This window comes from Myodes glareolus, chromosome 14, assembly GCF_982192425.1.
Source record: "Myodes glareolus chromosome 14, mMyoGla1.1, whole genome shotgun sequence".
NCBI classification, from domain to species: Eukaryota; Metazoa; Chordata; class Mammalia; order Rodentia; family Cricetidae; genus Myodes; species Myodes glareolus.
In genome coordinates, this window is record NC_142039.1 from 70017628 (window position 1) to 70037130 (window position 19503).

Genomic DNA, 19503 nt, shown 5'->3' on the forward strand with positions numbered 1-19503 from the left:
TACTTCACCACAAAAGGAAGCCTTGTTGCTGTTCTTAAGGTCCACAGTCAAATTTGGGAAAATGAATTTTCACTACTTTGGATTATAAACATAATTTTACAGTAGAGGTAAGAAATGTAGTATTGTGAGCAATGACTTGCCCTTTTCCACTGTCTGGAGAGCTACAGTTTTGTGTGTGCATTACTACAAGAAAATTTCCCTCTATGTGTGCACAAATGCTTTTAAGTATCTAATTATTTTCTAATGGGGTTGTACAATTTTTTTTCTTCTGAGACAGGGTCTCCTGTAGCTCAGGCTAGCTCCAAATTTGCTGTGTATCTGAGGATTACCTTGACTTCTGATTCCCCCTGCTCTATTTCCTGAGTGGAGAGACTACAGGCGTGTATGACTGTACTTCATTTATGGGTGCAGGGGATCAAACCTAGGACCTCATGTCTCTTAGGCAGACAGGATACAAACTGCTGGGATATTTCCCCAATTCTGAGATGTAGTAACTTTTTAAAATCTCATAATAATTTTAAGCATTTAAATTGAACATCTCTACCTCATTCATATTATACGCCATTTTATTGATATTGTTATTCCCTATATATAATATGGATCCTGGTAATTTATCAGCTACATGTTACTCTGACATTAAAAAAAATGATACAACTGATCTCTTTTGCTTTTGCTATTGAAGGCTACAATGGGATGTCTGTAGGACGAGTTCTTTGCAATGGAATATCAACATGTGTCTGTTTTTGTGTTAATGCCATGTGTTTTTATTACCATAGCTCTGTAGTACAACTTGAAATGAGGCATGGTGTTACCTCCAGCAGTTTTTTTATTGTTCAGAATTGTTTCAGTTATCCTGGGTTTTTGTTTTTTCATATGAAGTTGAGAATTGTCTTTTAAAGGTCTGTAAAGAATTGTGTTGGAATTTTGATGGGAATTGCATTGAATCTGTAGATTACTTTTGACAGGATGCCCATTTTTGCTATATTGATGGATCCGTCATTGATCCATGAGCATGGGGAGATCTTTTGGTCTTCTGATATCTTCTGATACCTGTTGGAGTTGGGGCTGCTTCTATGGCTGGAGATGCCTACAGGTTCCCAGGGATTGCCTGTTGGAGTTGAGGACTGGGATAAGGCAAGGAGTGGTGGGGCAGAAGGAGGGGAAGTGTGTGTAATCCACTGGAGATGGGAGCATGGTGGGTAAGAAGCTGAAACAAGTTGTCTTCTGCAACACTGGGGGCCTGGATTTGGAGGAGAGAGGAAGAGATGAAGATCTGCCATAACTGAATGAATTTTTTTTTAAATATACTAAATGAACTCATCAGAAAATTGGAAAACAGTGATAGAACAAATAGGGAAGTTCAAGACAAATCAACAGACATCACCAAGTTCAAAAACAGAATGGGAGCTAAAGAGATGGCTCAGTGGTTAAGAGCACTGACTGCTCTTCCAGAGGACCATGGTTCATTTCCCAGCACCCACATGACAGCTCACAACTGTTTGTTACTCCAAGATCTGACACCCTCACACAGACATACATGCAAGCAAAACGCCAATGCAAAGGAAACAAAAATAACCAGAATGGGCAGGGAGAGTAAATAAAGCTCAGTAACTGCATAGTTATATAAGGTACCAAAGTGTGTGTAATGGAGTCTTAAAGGAGCAGGGATAGATGAGAGAAATGTTTTTGAAAAACAATTGATGAAATTTATCAGATTTGATTGGGGAGAATTAATATACAGACCCAAAAAATAAGACACATGGAAGAATAAATCAAGAAAACTCTTTTTTATCTATAGAGAAAAAAATTAGATGTTACACATAGAAAACAGCTATGCAGTTAACAGCTAACATAATTGTGGAGGCCAAAAGACTCAGATTGATATGTTCAAATAATGGAAGAAAGAAACTCTTCAGTAAAGAATTCTGTGTCTAGAATTACCTCCAAGAATAAGAACTAAATATAAACTGAACTTTTCACTAGCACCTCTGTATTGCAAGATATTTAGGCTGAAAACAATGACATCAAGTGGAAAGAGTATTTTCACAAAAAGTAAAAATAAAAAAACATCAGAAATTCTAAATATAGGCTTAAAAACTAATACTTTAAGAAATAGAAGCTGGAGTCAGGCGGTGGTGGTGTGCACGCCTTTAATCTCAACACGAGAGAGACAGAGGCAGGTGAATCTCTGAGTTCTGAGAACAGCCTGTTCTACAGAGCAAATTCCAGGATAGTCTCCAAAGTTACACAGAGAAACCCTGTGTGAAGAAGGGGGGCGCTGGAGAGATGGCTCTGTAGTTAAGAGCACTGCCTACTTTTCCAGAAGATCTGGATTCAATTCACTTTCCCCATCTGGCAGCTTACAACCATCTATAACCACAATCCCAGGCGATCAGAAGGCATCAGGATACACATGCATATAGAACACTCTCACACATAAATAATTTTTAGGCATACTACAACATATTAAATTTCCAGACTATAATCTCCAGATCAGCCACTGAAAATATAATTAAAAGATGTATAACTAGGGGGCTGGAGAGATGGCTCAGTAGTTAAGAACATTGCATGCTCTTTCAAAGGTCCTGAGTTCAATTCCCGGCAACCACATGGTGGCTCACAACCGTCTGTAATGAGGTCTGGTGCCCTCTTCTGGCCTGCAGACACACACACAGACAGAATATTGTATCCATAATAAATAAATATTAAAAAAAGATGTATAACTAGAAAAATGAGAAATTCAAAGGAGATAGTTAGGAAATTAATAAAAGTTACCCTAGTCACTGCAAGTAAAAGAAAGAGCAGAAGCAAACATTAAAGATAATTGAGAAATTTAGCACATTTTGGGCATACGTCACGCGATAAGGAGTAGACAGACTTATGATGAAGAACCTTTATGAATCTTGCTAATGCATTTGACTTTAATCCTGAAGTTCATGTCAAACTGATGGTTGAAAGTGGAAGTGACTTGTGATGTATCTGTATGTGTGCGTGCATGTGTCTGTTGCTGGGGTTGAGTGCAGGGTCTTTTGCTAGCTAAGCAAGTACTCTAATCCTGAACTATACACCCAACCTTCTGAGTTGCATTTTAGCAGTTGGCTATGGGGGAGTGAGTTAAATTCAAACCTTTGGAGCTCAGCTCTGTATGTTCAGCTTTCTGCTGGGTATCATCAAAGGCACCAATGCCGTATGGTTCTTTCCTAGAAACTGAGGATTTTGATTTTGCCAAACAATTCCTATTCTAGGACTAGGTACATCACAGATTTGTACTTGACCCACTCAGAACTCCATGTCTTTGAATCTGTTGACAGATGTGATCTTCACATCTGTTAAGAGAAACAGCATGAAAGCAAAGGGAAAGAAGGGTACCAACATGATGTGGGATTCCCCTCTGTATGCTGTGAATCTCACTGATTAATAAACAACTGCTTTGAGCCTATGTCAGGGCAGGGCAGAACTAGGCGGGGAAAACTAGACTGAATGATTGGAGAAAGAGGGCGGAGTCAAGAGAAGCCATGCAGCCCTGCCAGAGACAGATGCCAGAACTTTACCCAGTAAGCCACAACCTCTTAGCAATACACAAATTAATGGGTTAATTTAAGGTATGAGTTAGCCAGAAATATGCTTAAGCTATTGGCCAAACAGTATGGCAAATAATATGATTTCTGTGTGATTATTTCGGGACCGAGCAGCTGGGAACAAATGAGTGGCCTCCCTACAACACCAACAAGGAGTGGGGAAGATGAAGAAAGCTGTTCATGACCACCAAGAAGACAAACTCTTGTATAAAAGTATCATAGTGAAACACTTTGTATGCTAACTAAACAATAATAATATTTAAAAGTGAGAGAAATTGTATGCTGACTATAGTAGCTATAGTTTACATTGCCAGACCATAATATACCAATAGTGATGGTACCTAATCAGGTGAGAAGACTTCTGGAGACCAACATAGTGTTATTCCAGGCTCATGACACAACAGGTGGTGACAACACCTCTGGCTGGCATCAACTTATAATTTGATCAACCTGTTGAGGAATGGGAATAAAGATTAGTGGTTTTTCCATTAGTTAAAACTCAGACCATTGCTTTTATACCTACCCCTTACTGTTTTAAAAACAATCTCTTTTAAAGCTGATCACGGGTGAGGTGTGGTGGTGCATGCCTTTAATCCTAGCACTCAGGAGACTGAAGCAAGGTGATATCTGTCAGTTCATGACCAGTCTGGTCTACACAATGAGTTCCCGGTCAGCCAGAGCTACAAAGTGAGATCTTGTCTCAAAAAAGCAAAGACAGGGAGCTGGAGAGGTGGTTTAGTGGTTAAGAGCATGGCTGCTCTTCCAAAGGACCCAAGTTCAATTCCCAGCACTCACATGGCAGCTTACAACTGTCTGTAACTCCAGTTCCAGGGGATTTGACACTCTCACACAGGCAAAACACCAATGCATACAAAATAAGAATAAATAACTCATTTAAAAAGTAAAAATGAAAAGAGTAAAGCTGATTACATATTGGAAAAAGTTAATGCATCCCTAGGTATTCAACAGGAAAGACAGAAAGTTGGATTTGAATATCTGCCCCTACTACTTAGCTGTAGAATCCTTAGGTAAGTAACCTGGTCCCTCAAAACTAATTTTTGAATGTATATAATGGAAATGGTAATACCATCCTGTGTAGCACTGTGAAAATTTAAGAAATCATAGAAAAATGACATGAGTAATCAGGGAGACAAGATAATGGAATGTAAATATTTTTAATTTTATTTTATGTGTGGGTGTTTTGCCTGTGTCTGTGTATCAGCTATGTGTCTTATGTCCGTGGAGACCAGAGATCCAGTCCCCTGGGACTAGAACTACAGAGGCTTGTAAACCATTCTATGGATGCTGGGAGTCGGACCCAGTCCTCTGGAAAAGTAGCCAATGCTCTTAACTACTGAGCTATATCTCCAGCCCCACTACATGTAAATTTAACCTGATGGTTATGGCTTCATCCAGATACAGACTGCACAACATAGTGTGTTCTGCAAGGGTAGTTAGCTGTGCTCTATAGGAGATTTAGAGACCCAAAAGCCCCTTCAACCTCTTAGCATTTAATTATAGCTGTACTTACATATAGATGCTGCCCAGGACTCTAAACATTTTATGTTTAGTCAAACCTCTCCTGTGATTCTCAAAATGCCCTCCCAGTTTCCAGAAAAAAATTACACTTACAAATGCATAAGATAAATGGAAGATTTTTTTCTCTAACCCTTAAAAATTCAATTATCGAGCTAAGTTGCCTACTTTTCTCTCTGTTTTAGGAGTGTACTTTTGCATTTGTTCCCAATAAATTTATTCCTATTTATATGTCCATCCTTGAAAGCCTTCTTTGATGAAACTAGGTATTTTTGGGAACTCCTGAATCCTGTGACAAACACTCAATGTATCTTAGTACCAAGGTCCTCATATTAACTTACCATCTTGCTTAGCTTCTGTTGCAGATTATTCTGGAAATTTGTTTTTCAAGTAAAGGTTGCTTTCTGTTTGTGAAGGATGGAATATTCTCTACTATTCACCTGTCTTTCTTGGATCAGAAAATTAAAAAAGCACATCACATTCTCACATACATCTGGCATTTGGATAATTTATGATGTATAGAAGTTGACAGATTTGAAATTAGTGCACTAGGCTTTCTTTTCTACCAACCAGCTCCCAAATCATGACAGAGACTTATTATTAGTTATGAATGCTCAGCCTTACCTTAGCTCTTATTTTAATTTGCTTCTCTTTATCTATGTTTTGTCTCAGGACTTTTAACCTTCCTTACTTTCTGTATATCTTAATTTCCTGATGTCTCCATATCTGGCTGTTGGCTGCCTGGCTTCTGACCCTGGGCGTGTCCCTCTCTCCTTTGTTCTCTCCGCCTTCTCTCTATAGTATAGATTTCTCCTCCTATTTATTCTCTCTGCCTGCTAGCCCCACCTATCCCTCTCCTGCCTAACTGTTGGCTGTTTGCTTTTTATTAGACCAATCAGGTGTCTTAGGCAGGCAAGGTGAAACAAATGAAATACATCTTTAAGTGCCCAGTGATAGTGGTGCATACCTTTAATCCCAGCAGCACTCAGGAGGCAGAGGCAGACTGATCTCTGTGAGTTTGAGGCCAGCCTGACCTACCAGAACTAGTTCCAGGACAGGCTTCAAAACTACAGAGAAACCCTGTCTCGAAAAACAAAGGAAAGAAAAGAAGCACATCTTTACATAGTTAAACATGCAGCTCAAACAAATGTAACACATCCTTATATTGTTAAACAAATATAGCATTAAACAACTGTAACACACGTTTACACCGTTAAAATAATATTCTGTAGCATAAACAAATGTAACACATCTTTGCCTAGTAAAAATAGTATTCTACAACACATTAGCAAAATGTTAACTAAAGAAAATAAAACTAATATTTATGTTATAGAAGATGCATAGAAAGCTTGAGATATAGCTCAGAGGGAAATTATTTACCCAGCATGCACCAGGCTCTAGGTTCAATCACTAGCACTTCGAGTATATATAGAAATGCCAATGAGATAAAAAAGTAAAGTGATGTTCATCGTTAAAAGCTAAAACCTCAGTCTTCTCAAATAAAGTTAATGTGCCCTTCTCTCACTCTTCTCTTCTCCCATCTTTAACAGGACTTCATTGACCTAACTAGGGAGACCAGAACAAGGGCAAAAGATCGTAATGGACTTTGTGTGATTGATCTAACAAGAAGTGAGGAAGAAAATAGACCTATTGCCACTTTTGATTTGACTTTGGAACCTGTAGCTTCCTCTCAGAAGGAGCCACCCTGTCTTCAGACAAGTGTCAGTCTTTCAGGCAAAGAGGTAACGGAAGCCCATAGAGACAGAGACTCTCAGCCTGCAACACAGAGAATCGTCCACAATGATCCTGTAGATCTGGATTTGTTAGAAGAAAACATGTTTGAAGGTTCTCGACCCCCTACATCTATTAGCCAGGACTCTGTTTATCCACCAGAGCCAAACTGTAGCTCGATCACGTACAAAGGTGACCTCAGCTTCTTGACAAGCCTACAGCTCTCTTCAGATGTTAGCTCCTTCTCCTCAACAAGCAATAACAGTAGCAGCAGCAATCAGAGGGCCTCTTTGCCATGCCCACAGCAGGATGTGCCTTGCCAACCACAAGGCTTGCTATGCCCACTGCAAGCCTTAGCATGCCCACTAAGAGCTTCACCTTGTCCACCACGAGCTTCCTCATGTCCACCACAAGCCTTGTCGTGTCCACCACAAACTTTGTCATGTCCATCACAAGCCTTGTCATGCCCATCACAAACTGTGCAGTGCCAACTCCAAGCTTTGCCTCATCCACCTCAAGAAGTGCCATGCCCTCCTCAAGATGTGCCATGCCCTCAGCAGAGTATGCCAAGCACACATCAGAATTTATCATGGCATCCTCAACACCCACTTTACCCACCCCAAGACACTCTGGGCCTACCTCAAAATGTTCCAGGCCGACCTCAAAACCTGTCCTATCCACAAGACATGCCATGGTCACTGCAAGACATGCCACTGTCACTACAAGATGTGCTGCAGTCACTGCAAGATGTGCCACCACTGCTGGGAGATGTGCCACAGTCACCAGAAGTGGGGCAGTTACCAAGATACGTGAAACAGTCATCAGGAGATGTGATGCAGTTACCAGGAGGTTTGATACGGTCATCAGGCGTGATACAGGCACTGGAAGGTGTGACACAGTCATCAGGTTTAACACAGTCATCAGGATGTGTGATGCAGTCACTAAGAGGTATAACACAATCATCAGGAAGTGTAACACAATCAGGTGTAACGCAGTCACCAGGAGGTGTGATACAGTCATCAGGTGTAACACAGTCATCAGAAGGTGTGATGCAGTCACTAAGAGGTATAACACAATCATCAGGAAGTGTAACACAATCATCAGGAGGTGTGATGCAGTCACCAGGAGGTGTGATGCAGTCACCAGGAGGTGTGATGCAGTCACCAGGAGGTGTGACACAGTCATCAGGTGTAACACAATCATCAGGAGGTGTTATGCAGTCGCTAAGAGTTATAACACAATCATCAGGAGGTGTGATGCAGTCATCAAGAGGTGTGACACAGTTATCAGGTGTAACACAGTCGTTAGGAGGTGTGGTGCAATCACCAGGAGGTGTGATGCAGTCCCCAGGTGTGCCACAATCATCAGGAGGTGTGATGCAGTCCCCAGGTGTGCCACAATCATCAGGAGGTGTGATGCAGTCCCCAGGTGTGCCACATTCATCAGGAGATGTGATGCAGTCCCCAGGTGTGCCACAGTCATCAGGAGGTGTGATGCAGTCCCCAGAGGGTGTACCACAGTCACCAGATGTGATGCAGTCCCCAGAGGGTGTACCACAGTCACCAGATGTGATGCGGTCCCCAGAAGGTGTGCCACAGTCACCAGATGTGATGCGGTCCCCAGAGGGTGTGCTACCGTCAGTTGTAGATACACCACACTTACCAGGAGATGTGTCACACTCACCACAAGGGTTACTGGACTTAACAAGAGACAAGCCAAAGTCTTCCCCGGATGATGTGCAGAATCGTGACACTCCTATGGATATCTCAGCTCCGTCCTCTCCAAGTTGCTCTGCCAGCCCACTGTCTCTACAGTCTGAATTTTCCTTAGAAAAAGTTCCTTGGCACCCTGTCACAGACAACTTAGCCAGAAAAGAGAAATCATTGCCACAATTTGCCAACCCTGGGTCTGCCCAGATACAAGGACAAATACCACAAGTTGGGGTATACAATAAACCTTGCCTGCATAGACTGAAATACTTCTTACGACCTCCAGTACATCATCTCTTCTTCCAGACATTAATACCAGATAAAGACACACGGGAGGTAAGCTAGTATACTCACTCCCTTGGGGATTATGTCTCCTCCCATAGACCCTTGATAAAGTTACTATGACTAGAGTCCACACATTAGAGAATGGGCCAAATAGAAATGGTGTGTGTGTGTGTGTGTGTGTGTGTGTGTGTGTGTGTGTGTGTGTGTGTGTTTCTTTCTCTGTGTAGCAGTTCTGGCTGTCCTGGAACTTGTTTGTAGACTAGGTTAGCCTCGAACTCACTGAGATCTGCCTGCCTCTGCCCCCCAAGTGCTGGGATTAAGGCGTGTGCCACCACTACCTAACTAGAAATGAAATTTTTTATCTTCCCCCACTTTAAAGTGGAGTTAGAGCTGTGTTCCAATCTCAACCCACTCTTTAAAACCCAGCACTGTGTACATCACTTTCCTTGTGAGCCTTAGCCTTCCTATCTGTAAAGCAGGGGTAAAAACACATCTCCTAGGGCCACTAAATGAGATGATGTGTGTAAAATACTTGTTAGTTTGATTCGTCGTTGCCCTTCATCAAATTCTTGTCTTCCATTCCTTTCCTCTTCTCTTCCTGATACCATACAGTACCCATATCACAGAGAAAAGACTCTTGTCACTTCCATGCCTCAAGTCACCCGTGTATTTAGGAGTAGAAATTCAATTTTAAAACTTTAATGTGGATACCATTTCTCATATATCTTCATTGACCTATGGGAACTAAATTAGACATATATGGACAAATATGTTGTGACAGTCTCATAGCATGAAACCTTTTTGTTATCTAAAACCAAACCCTCAACTTTAAGGTATGTCTAAAGTACTCAGTAATGGTGCACGCCTTTAATCCCAGCACTCTGGAGGCAGAGGCAGGAGGATCTCTGAGCTCAAGGACAACCAGGGCTACACAGAGAAACCCTGCCTCAAGAAACAACAACAAAAACAAAAACTAAATCAAAAGGTAGGTAGGCTGGCAAAATGGTTCAGTAGATAAAGGCATTTGCGCCAAGCCTGGCAACTTGTATCCTGTAGACTGAACCTACATGGTAGAAGCAGAGAATTGACTCCTACACATTGTTCTCTGACCCCACATTTGCACTGTCGTGTACACTTGTGCTCATAGACACACACACAAATAGATAATAAATGAAATGTAAATTTTTAAAAGTCAACAAAGCAGGACTGGAAAATAGCTCAGTGGTTAATAGTGTCTACTGCTTTTCCAGAGGAACAAGGTTCAGTTCCCAGCACCCACATAGGGGGGGTGGATCAGAGCCTCCTGAACTTCAGCTCCAGGGTACTCACTTGCACAACTCCACACACAGACACACATGCATTCATAACAATAAAAATGAATGTGTTTAAAATCACCCATTGTGCTATCAGACAACATTTATTATGGGTAATTCTGGTATTCCCTTCCCAATTGCCTTTTATACATAACCATTTTCCTTTTTTTGTTTAGTAATTGGTATTTTTTAAACATGTATTTGCTATTGATTTTGTTGTTTATAGAGGTAACAGTTCAAAACCATGCGTGGTGATATATGCTTGTAATGCTAGTGCTTGGGAGCTGGAGGCAGGCAAATCAGGAGTTCAAGGCCAGTGTCTGCTGCAAACATAGTATCAACCTAGGCTGTATGAGACCTTCTCAAGAGGAAAAGAGAAGGACTGGAAGGAAGGGAGCGGGAAGAACGTGGTATTCATTCTTCCAGCAACAAAACCTGCTCACGTCTGTTTTTTTCTTTTTCATGTATGAACGCTCTATCTGCAATACAACTTTATGCCAGAAGAGGGCATAAGATCCCACTATAGATGATTGTGAGTCACCATGTGGTTGCTGGGAATTGAACTCAGAACCTCTGGAAAAGCAACCAGTGCTCTTAACCGCTGAGCTCTCTCCAGCCCCACTCAAATCTTCTTATCTCTATTAAAGTATCTACTATACTTTTGTCACTGCCCCGTAATCCTAGCACTTGGAAGGTGGAGGCAGGAAAATTATGAACTTAAAACCCATCTCTGACTGTTCTTGTCATCTCTTGCTTTGATATTTGCCATTCTGTTACTTTTCTGTTGTTCTTGTTGTTTTTTTGAGACAGGGTTTCTCTGTGTAGCCCTGGCTGTCCTGGAACTCACTCTGTAGACCAGGCTAGCCTTGGGCTCAGAGATCCGAGTACCTCTGCCTCCCCAGCCTGAGATTAAAGGTGTGCCACACCACATCTAGCTTTCTGTTACATTTTAATATAGATGAAGTCATCTTGTATGAAGAATTTAGAATTCCTGTCTTTTAGCTTCCCTACATCCATCATTAAAAGATTTCTTTTTAAATAGAGTTTTCTTGTCTCTCTTTAGTACAATATTTGAAATGCATAGAAACCTTTGCTGTTCTCAATCTGTTGCAGAACCTCTTGCTTTCAGGAAGTATAGAACCTATCCTGATGTCTGTCTATCTCTTTGTCTCTACAGAGCAAGGGTCAGAAATTAGAACCCATCCCTCATCGAAGACTAAGAATGGTGGCAAACACTATTGAAGAAAACTTTCCTTTGGGGACTGTGCAGTTTTTAATGGATTTTGTTTCACCCCAACATTACCCACCCAGAGAAATTGTGGCTCACATCATCCAGAAAATCCTGCTCAGTGGCTCTGAGACTGTGGATGTCCTCAAGGAGGCCTACATGCTTCTCATGAAAATCCAACAGTATGAATCATTACCACTGGTTGACCAAGTCTTCTAGGAATATAGACTCAGGGCACAGCTTCTCCTGTCTAAGCATTATTCAGCTGACCTAGGGAAGTTTCTTAATAATGTTGATTGCAAGTGATAGGGAACCCAATCAAAACTGGCTTCAATTGCTGGTAAAAGAATTTAATGACTTGTTTTCACTAGAAACCTGGGAATAAGATATTATTTGACACTTTCATAAGAAGCTACTAGTACCTTCAACTCTGCCTTGGTTTTGGCTTTGGGGATCTACACTGTAGTCTTCAGCTTCAGATTTTTATAGCTCTTTAAGTTAGAAAATCAACTTCCGTAATTACACAACAATTCTGAAACTGAGTCCTATTATAATTGGCTTATCATGAAATATGAATCATTTTTTGAGACAGTCACAGTGAACCGAATGATAGAATTTTGTAGTTAACACAATAAATCACAGCTTCATGCAGTCCCAGTATGTAAAGCTCAATAGCTATGAGCTGGCCAGACTGACATGGTGTGGTACTGGGGTAGGTCAGCTGCTGAGGGTAAGAAGATGCTTAGTTGCCTGTCACCTTACAGACCCTATCCCTTCTGCCACTAAATTCTCTAGAATTCTGACTGATGTCACCTGATTTTCAGGTTGCATCCAGCCAATGCCAAGACAGTGGAATGGGACTGGAAACTGCTTACCTACGTCATGGAGGAAGAGGTAACATAAATCACAAAGATATATCTTTTGCAGAGGAATTTTTAAATTACATTTATTTGTATGTAGGTGTGAGTATGGTTGTGTGTGAAAGTCAAAAAACAACTTCTAGGAGTTGGTTCTCTCCTTCTGTCCTGTGGGTCCTGGAGACTGAACTCATGTTGTCAGGCTTGGGACCAGGTGTCTTTACTGCCAAGCCATTATTTCCTGTAGACAGTCAGACTTGGGAGCAGTGCCTTTACCCCTGAGCCATTATTTCCTGTTGATAACCCTAATCTACAAAAAAATTACTGTTAAAAAAAAAATGTGGTTTCCCAACTCAGATATTAGTATATTGTGTCTTCTCTCCTTGAGATGAAACTGAAAATATTAGTAAAAGGGTTAGTGAAACAGCTCAGTGGTGGAGCAAGCACTTACCTGCTATGCATGAGATCCTGAATCCAATCCCCAAGGCTGCAAATTAGTAACTGTTACAGTGCTCGCAAATGCATAGCTTTGAAAACAAAGAGAGGGACAGTGCATGTGAATGAAGATTCGAGAGGGCTAAGGAAAACATCAGAGTGATGAGTAACAAAGCTGGGCAGAGACAGCCGTGAGTTAGAGAACGTGTGGAAGGGAAATCTTCACACTGGAGCCCAAAGAAGTCTTCCACTCAGAAATGCAAGCTACATACTGAGAGGGAAGAGTGAGTCCAGTGTGGATGGTGAGTGAGTGCCTGCTGAGAGTCATTACATGAAGCTGTTGACTGCTGCATTCTGGAACAAAAGCTACAGAGAAACCCTGTCTTGAAAAACCTAAAAAGCAACCGGAGAAACGGCTCAGGAGGCAGAGCGCCCGACTGCTCCACCCGAGGACCCAAGTTTGATTCCCGGCCCAGCCACATGTAGTTCCGTATACCGTCAGTCAGCACCACCCGGCGGCCTGCAGAACGACCCGTAGATCCGCGTAGAGTAGTAGGCAAGAGAGAGAGAGAGAGAGAGAGAGAGAGAGAGAAACCTAAAAAGAAGCCTGGAAAGTAGTGGTGCACTCCTTTAATCCCAGCACTCAGGAGACAGAGGCAGGCAGATCTCTGTGAGTTCGAGGCCAACCTGGTCTACAAGAGCTAGTTCTAGGACAGGCTCTAAAGCAAGAAACCCTGTCTCGAAAAGCCAAAAACAAGAAGAATTTAGAGCAAGGGCACCTGCCTTTTGGGAGACGGGGCAGGTGCTCTCTGAGTTAAAGGCCAGCCAGTGCTATTATACAGAGAAACCTTGTCTTGAAAAACGAATAAAATAAAAGATGGAAGAGTTTATTTATGGCATACAGTCTCAGAGGATAAGAGCCCATCACCATCATGACAAGGAGCATAGCACTGGAGCAACAGCTGAGAACTCTCATCTAGATCCACAAACAGAAAGCAAAGGAAAGCAAAGAACACACACCGGCACCAAAGGGGGCTTTTGAAGCCATAGGACCACCCACAGTGAGACACCTCCTTCAACAAGGCCACACCTCGTAATCCTTCCAAACAGTTGCACTTACTGGGGACCAAGTGTCAAATATATGAACCTATGGAGACCAATCTCATTAAAACCACCACATTCCACTTCCTGGCCCATAATCTTGTGGCCATATCATAATGCAAAATGTCCAACTTCAAAAGCCCCATAGTCTTTCAGACTCAACACTGTTTAAGTCTAAAGTCTCTTATGAGACTCAAGGTAGTCTCTTAACTGTAACCCTATATAAACTCAAAACGCACATTATACACTTCCCTCTACAATGGCACAGAATACACATTACCATTCCAAAAGAGAGGAAATGGGGCAGGGGGAGGAAGTGTTGGACCACAGGGAAACACAGTAGAGCAAACTCCAAATCCTGTATCTCCATGTCTAATGTCAAAGGGCTAGATGACTCCACTCTTCTGGCTTTGCTGCCTACAACATACCTCTCTCTCTCTCTCTGTCTCTCTCTCTCTCGTGCTGGTCCTACTCCTTGTATGCAGTTCCCCTTGGGAGATGTCTAATGGCTCCGGCATCTCCAATATTTTGGGATCTTCAATGCTTTGTGCAATAACCTCTCAGGGCTTCTGTGCAGGGACTCTCTTGCCACATAGCTGCTCTCAGGAAGATTGCACAGCCCCGTTACTCATGTACCATGCATGGCTGTAAAGCCAGAACTACATGGACAATACTGCCAAGCTTGGCTGCTTGCTTGGGATGGATTCTGGCCCCCTCGAATCATATTTGCAGCAGGTTTTGTTTGTTTGTTTGATTTTGGGTTTTTGTTTTGTTTTGTTTTTGGTTTGTCAGGACAGGGTTTCTCTATAGCTGTGGAACCTGTCCTGGAACGTGTTCTGTAGACCAGGCTGGCCTTGAACTCACAGAGACTCTGCCTCTGCCTCCCAAGTGCTGGGATTAAAGGCATGCACCACCACCTGGCTTCGCAGCAGTTTGTAGGAGCAGAAAATTCCTCCAGTCTTTTCCTTTCAGAAGCTGGAAGCTTAGTTGGGTGGGATCTTCCGTGAAGGTGTTCCTCCATTTACTCCAATGTCAGGCCTTCTTAATCTCCTCATATCTTTCAGCACAAAGCTAGCTCCAATATTTAAATTTCCTGGATGCTATTCTTGTCAAACTGTACATTTTATATTTCCTCCTGCTCCACTTTCTTTCCTCATTCTAGACTTGAGAGAGTGATTACTAATAGCCACAACACAGTGAATATTGGACTGTCTTCTTCCAAGGAAACTAATCTTCTAATACTTCACAATTTAGCCTCAGGCCAATTCCTAGAACAAAGTCAAAAAGCAACCATGTTCTTTGCCAAAATATTACAAAAACAGTTTCTAGCCCAATTGCAAATATTGTTCCCCTCCAAAACCTCTGAATGGGCCTCCAAAGTCCACACAGCTCTCTGTACTGTCTTCCAGGCTCCTACTAACTTGACCCATTAAACTCTTACAGCATTTAGTCACTTTTAGTTCAAAGCCCCAAAGCCACCCACATTCATCTAAAAACACTACGTATTCATAGCCAGTCAGAGTGGCGGAGGGGTCTCTTCCTACAACCAAAACCAGCAGAATGTGGATCCGCAGGAGGCAAGAAGGAAATTGGTTCAGCACGACTCCAGTGTTATTTCAAACATTGAGAGTCTGACACCTGGAAGTTTATTTTAGGCATATTTAAGCACACAGTTTGAGGAAAACTTTCCTGGTGATAATGAATTCAGTCGCATATGTACAACAAAGCTTAAGACATGATCACATCAAAACTCTTGTAAAGTAGAAGTGACTTGTGGTTCTAGAGGGTTAGAGTCCAGGATGACTGAGCAAAATCATGACAGCAGGAACATCTGATAGCTCACATCTTGATCTAAAAGCAGGAAGGGAACAGTGGGAGACTTGAAACCTCAGAGTCCACCCCAGTGACACACCTCTTCCAAGGCCACACTTTCTAATCCTTCCCAAACCACCACCAACAGGAGACCAAATATTCCAATGCCTGGGAATTATGGGAGACATCTTACTCAAACCATCAGACAACAAATAGACCACAAGACTTGTGAGAACTCCAGAGACCAGAGTAACTGCAGAGGGTGCTCCATCAATAGAGCAGTCTAACTCCTGACCCTGAGGGTGCTCCATCAATAGAGGGAGCAACTTTGTACTGTTGACCATGCTCAGGTGTTTACCCCTTTCTTTTATTATTATTTATTTATTTTTATTTTATGTGCATTGGTGTGTATGTCTGTGTGAGGTGTCGGGTTCCCTAAAACTGGAGTTACAAACAGTTGTGAGCTGCCATGTGGGTGCTGGGAATTGGATCAGGGTCCTCTGGAAGAATAGTCAGTGCTCTTAGCTGCGAGACATCTCTCCAGCCCACCCCTTTCTTAATGAAACAAGCTACATCCAGAAAGAAACCACTCATTCCCCAGCTCCTTCTTAGAGACAGACTTGCCATACCCCAAGTGTGCCAGTTTGTCAGGGAGCTGCTCAAGAGATTAACTTTTGACCTGCCTGCATCAGAGCATGGGCAAAAACAATAGAATGTTTGAAAACAGGCCATAATGTCTGGTTGAAACTACCAATAGTGCCTACAGTTCAATAGACAGACACCAGGGGGAGCAAAAGAGGTCTGAGAATCAAGCCACATGGGAAAAATTAAGACAGTTAAAAGTACAGTACATAGCCAGGCAATGGTGGTGCACATCTTTAATCCCAGCACTCAGGGGGTAGAGGCAGGCAGATCTCTGTGAGTTTGAGGCCAGCCTGGTCTACAGAGCGAGTTCCAGGACAGCCAAGACTGTTACACAGAAAAACCCTGTCTTGAAACAAACCAAAACAAAAGTACATGAAGGCTAGCAAGATAGTTTAGTAGATAAAATTGTGGCATCCTGGGTTTGATCCCCAGAGCCTATGTTAGAAAACTCACTATGTTTTACAAATGTGTAATCCCAGCACTCCTACAGTGAGCGTAGTGAGTTGGAGACAGCATCCCCAAGAGATGGCAGGTTAGGTAGGGATGCTGGAATAAGCAGTAAAGCAGACAAACTAGAGGTAACCTGTTTCAGGCCAGGCGTGGTGGTGCACGCCTTTAATCCCAGCACTCAGGAGGCAGAGGCAGGTGGATTTCTGTGAGTTCGAGGCCAGCATAGTCTACAAAGAGTTCCAGGACAGCCAGGAGCACAGAGAAACCCTGTCTTGAAAAGCCAAAAAGAGAGAGAGCCTGTTTCAACAAAATGGAAGGAGAGATGGAATTCTTAAGTTATCCTCTGACCTTTAACTGCCACATGCAGATCATGGCATGCTAAATATACATTTAAAAGCACGGTATAGGGACTGGAGAGTTGACTCATGTGGCTGCTTTTCCAAAAATCTAAAGTTCATTTCCCAGCAACCACACGGTGACTCACAACCATCTATAATGAGATCTTGTGTCCTCTTCTGCTCTGCAGGCATACGTGTAAAAGTATGATATATGAGTACCAGCATGATGGCTCAACAGGTAAAGAAACTAGGTGTCAAGCCTACCAGCCTGGATTTAATCCGCTGGACTCACATGGCAGAAGGAGAGAACTGACTTTCATGAGTTGTCCTCTGCCTTCCACACGTGTATATATTCATGAACATGTGCACATGCATATATACTCATGTAACTATAATTAATATTTAAACAATAAGGTTTGGTTTGGTTTGGTTTGGTTTGGTTTGGTTTGGTTTGGTTTGGTTTGGTTAAGACAAGGTTTCTCTGTATTCCACTGGCTGTCCTGGAACTCGCTTCATAGACCAGACTGACCTCAAACTCAGAAATTTGTCTGCTTCTGCCTCTTGAATGCTTAGATCAAAGGCATGTGCCACCACCGCCCAGCACAAAAAGCTTAACTATCGTGCAGGGGGCTGGGAAGATAGCTCAGCCTCTTCTGTGCAAACATAAGTACCTGAGTTCAAATCCCCCACATCCATGTAAAAAGATGGGTGTGGCTATACATACCTAACCCCTGGCACTGTAGGGGCAGAAACAAGAGGATTTTCTTGAGCTTGTACGCCATCAGCCTGCTTCTAAGTTAGTGAGAGACCGTGGGGATAAGACAAAGTGATAGAGCAAGGCACCTGATGTCTTCCTCTGCCCCCCTGCAAGTGCATACACCCACATATACACACATGCCACATGTACAAAAGAAAACAGAATAAGGGCAGTACTTGTACATGCCTAAAGTAGATATTACTGGAAAAGGGACAGGTCCAGAATTTCAAGCCATGCCAATTGCTAAATGTCTTACCCTAAATAAATCCAATCTGTACATAGTAGAAAAGCTACTTTCTTCAAATACATAACTCTCAAAAAAGATCACAATGAATGAACAAGAGTTCATTCTCCAAAAACTCAAAATAAATAAAGCTGTTAGGTAGAGTTAAGGGAAAAACATAATATTTAAATAAATAAGAGATGAAAAAGGAAATAAATATAGGAGATCATTAAAGGAGCAGGGAGAGCAGAAGCCGGGAGCAAATCCAGCCCTGGGAGCCAACCCAGTCCAGGGACACTGGCAGACCAAGATTGAGCCAATGACCTGACTCAGAGTCTGTGACCTCCACCAGAACTGGAGTGGGACTGAACCAGTTACCTGAGACATAGAGAGGAACAAGCTCCACCAGAAGCAGAAGCCAGGAGCAAACCCAGTCCCAGGACACAGGCAGATCAGGATTGACCCAGCAACCAGATCTAGAGTCAGCGATCTCCACCAGAACAGGTCCAACTCCAAGCCAGGGACTTCTGCAGGAAGAAATCCAGACCAAGATTTACAGAAACGGATCAAAACCAGCAGCCTAGCCAAAGTAGGCTTGAGACAGCAAACTCCAAGGAAGCAGACCAAAGCACAGGAGCACTGAGCTACCTCCAGGAACAAGAATAACCAACAGGGTAATTAGAACTGTGACACTGACTGTGCCATGCAGAACAACCATCTGAGCTTTGGATTCACTGGCACCTAGAAGATTATTCAACAGAATCTCAGACAGCCCCAACCACACCTATTAGAGGAAAAGATGAGTAGAGAAGGTAAGATCACACGCCACACCACAAAGAGCAACACAATACCAGTAAAACCTAAAGACCCTACAAAAAGCAAGACCTGAACAACCAAATATGGATGAACCAGAAGAAAATGATCTAAAAAAAAAAATAACCTCAAGAGAATGTTTGAAATTCTTAAAGATGAAATGAGAAATTACCTTAAAGAAATGGAGGATAAAACAAACAAAAAATTGGAAGATATCAGCAAATCACTTAAAGAAAACCAAGAAAAAGAACTCAAACATATAAAAGAAACTATTCAGGACTTGAAAACTAAGATAGAAAAAATAAAGAAAAAACAAGCCGAAGGAATTATAGAAAAAGAAATCATGAGAAAAAGATCAGGAACGACAAATGCAAACATGAACAACAGAATACAAGAAATGGAAGAGAGAATCTCAAGTGCTGAAGATAAAATAGAAGAAATAGACTCATCAGTTAAAGAAAACATTAAATCTAACAAAAGCTTAACCTAAAATATCCATGAAATATGGGACACCATAAAAAGGCCAAATCTTAGAATAATAGGTATAGAAGAAGTTCAACTCAAAGGCACAGAAATTTTATTTAACAAAATCATAGAAGAAAACTTTCCCTACCTAAAGAAAGATATGCCTGTGAAAATACAAGAAGCTTACAGAACACCAAATAGACTGGATCCAAAAAAAAAAAGTCTTC

At 42.1% G+C, this 19503-nt stretch overlaps 1 protein-coding gene across 1 annotated transcript in view; it reads left to right on the forward strand.

Moving 5' to 3' along the window:
• The window catches only part of Simc1 (SUMO interacting motifs containing 1), a 34064-nt gene that overhangs the window by 1641 nt on the left and 12920 nt on the right, over positions 1-19503 (forward strand). Inside the window, exons 2-4 of the mRNA XM_085699541.2 lie at positions 6665-8890; positions 11330-11562; positions 12205-12274. Coding sequence (XP_085555667.2) covers positions 6665-8890; positions 11330-11562; positions 12205-12274 — 2529 coding nt within the window. The remainder of the gene's footprint in view (positions 1-6664; positions 8891-11329; positions 11563-12204; positions 12275-19503) is intronic.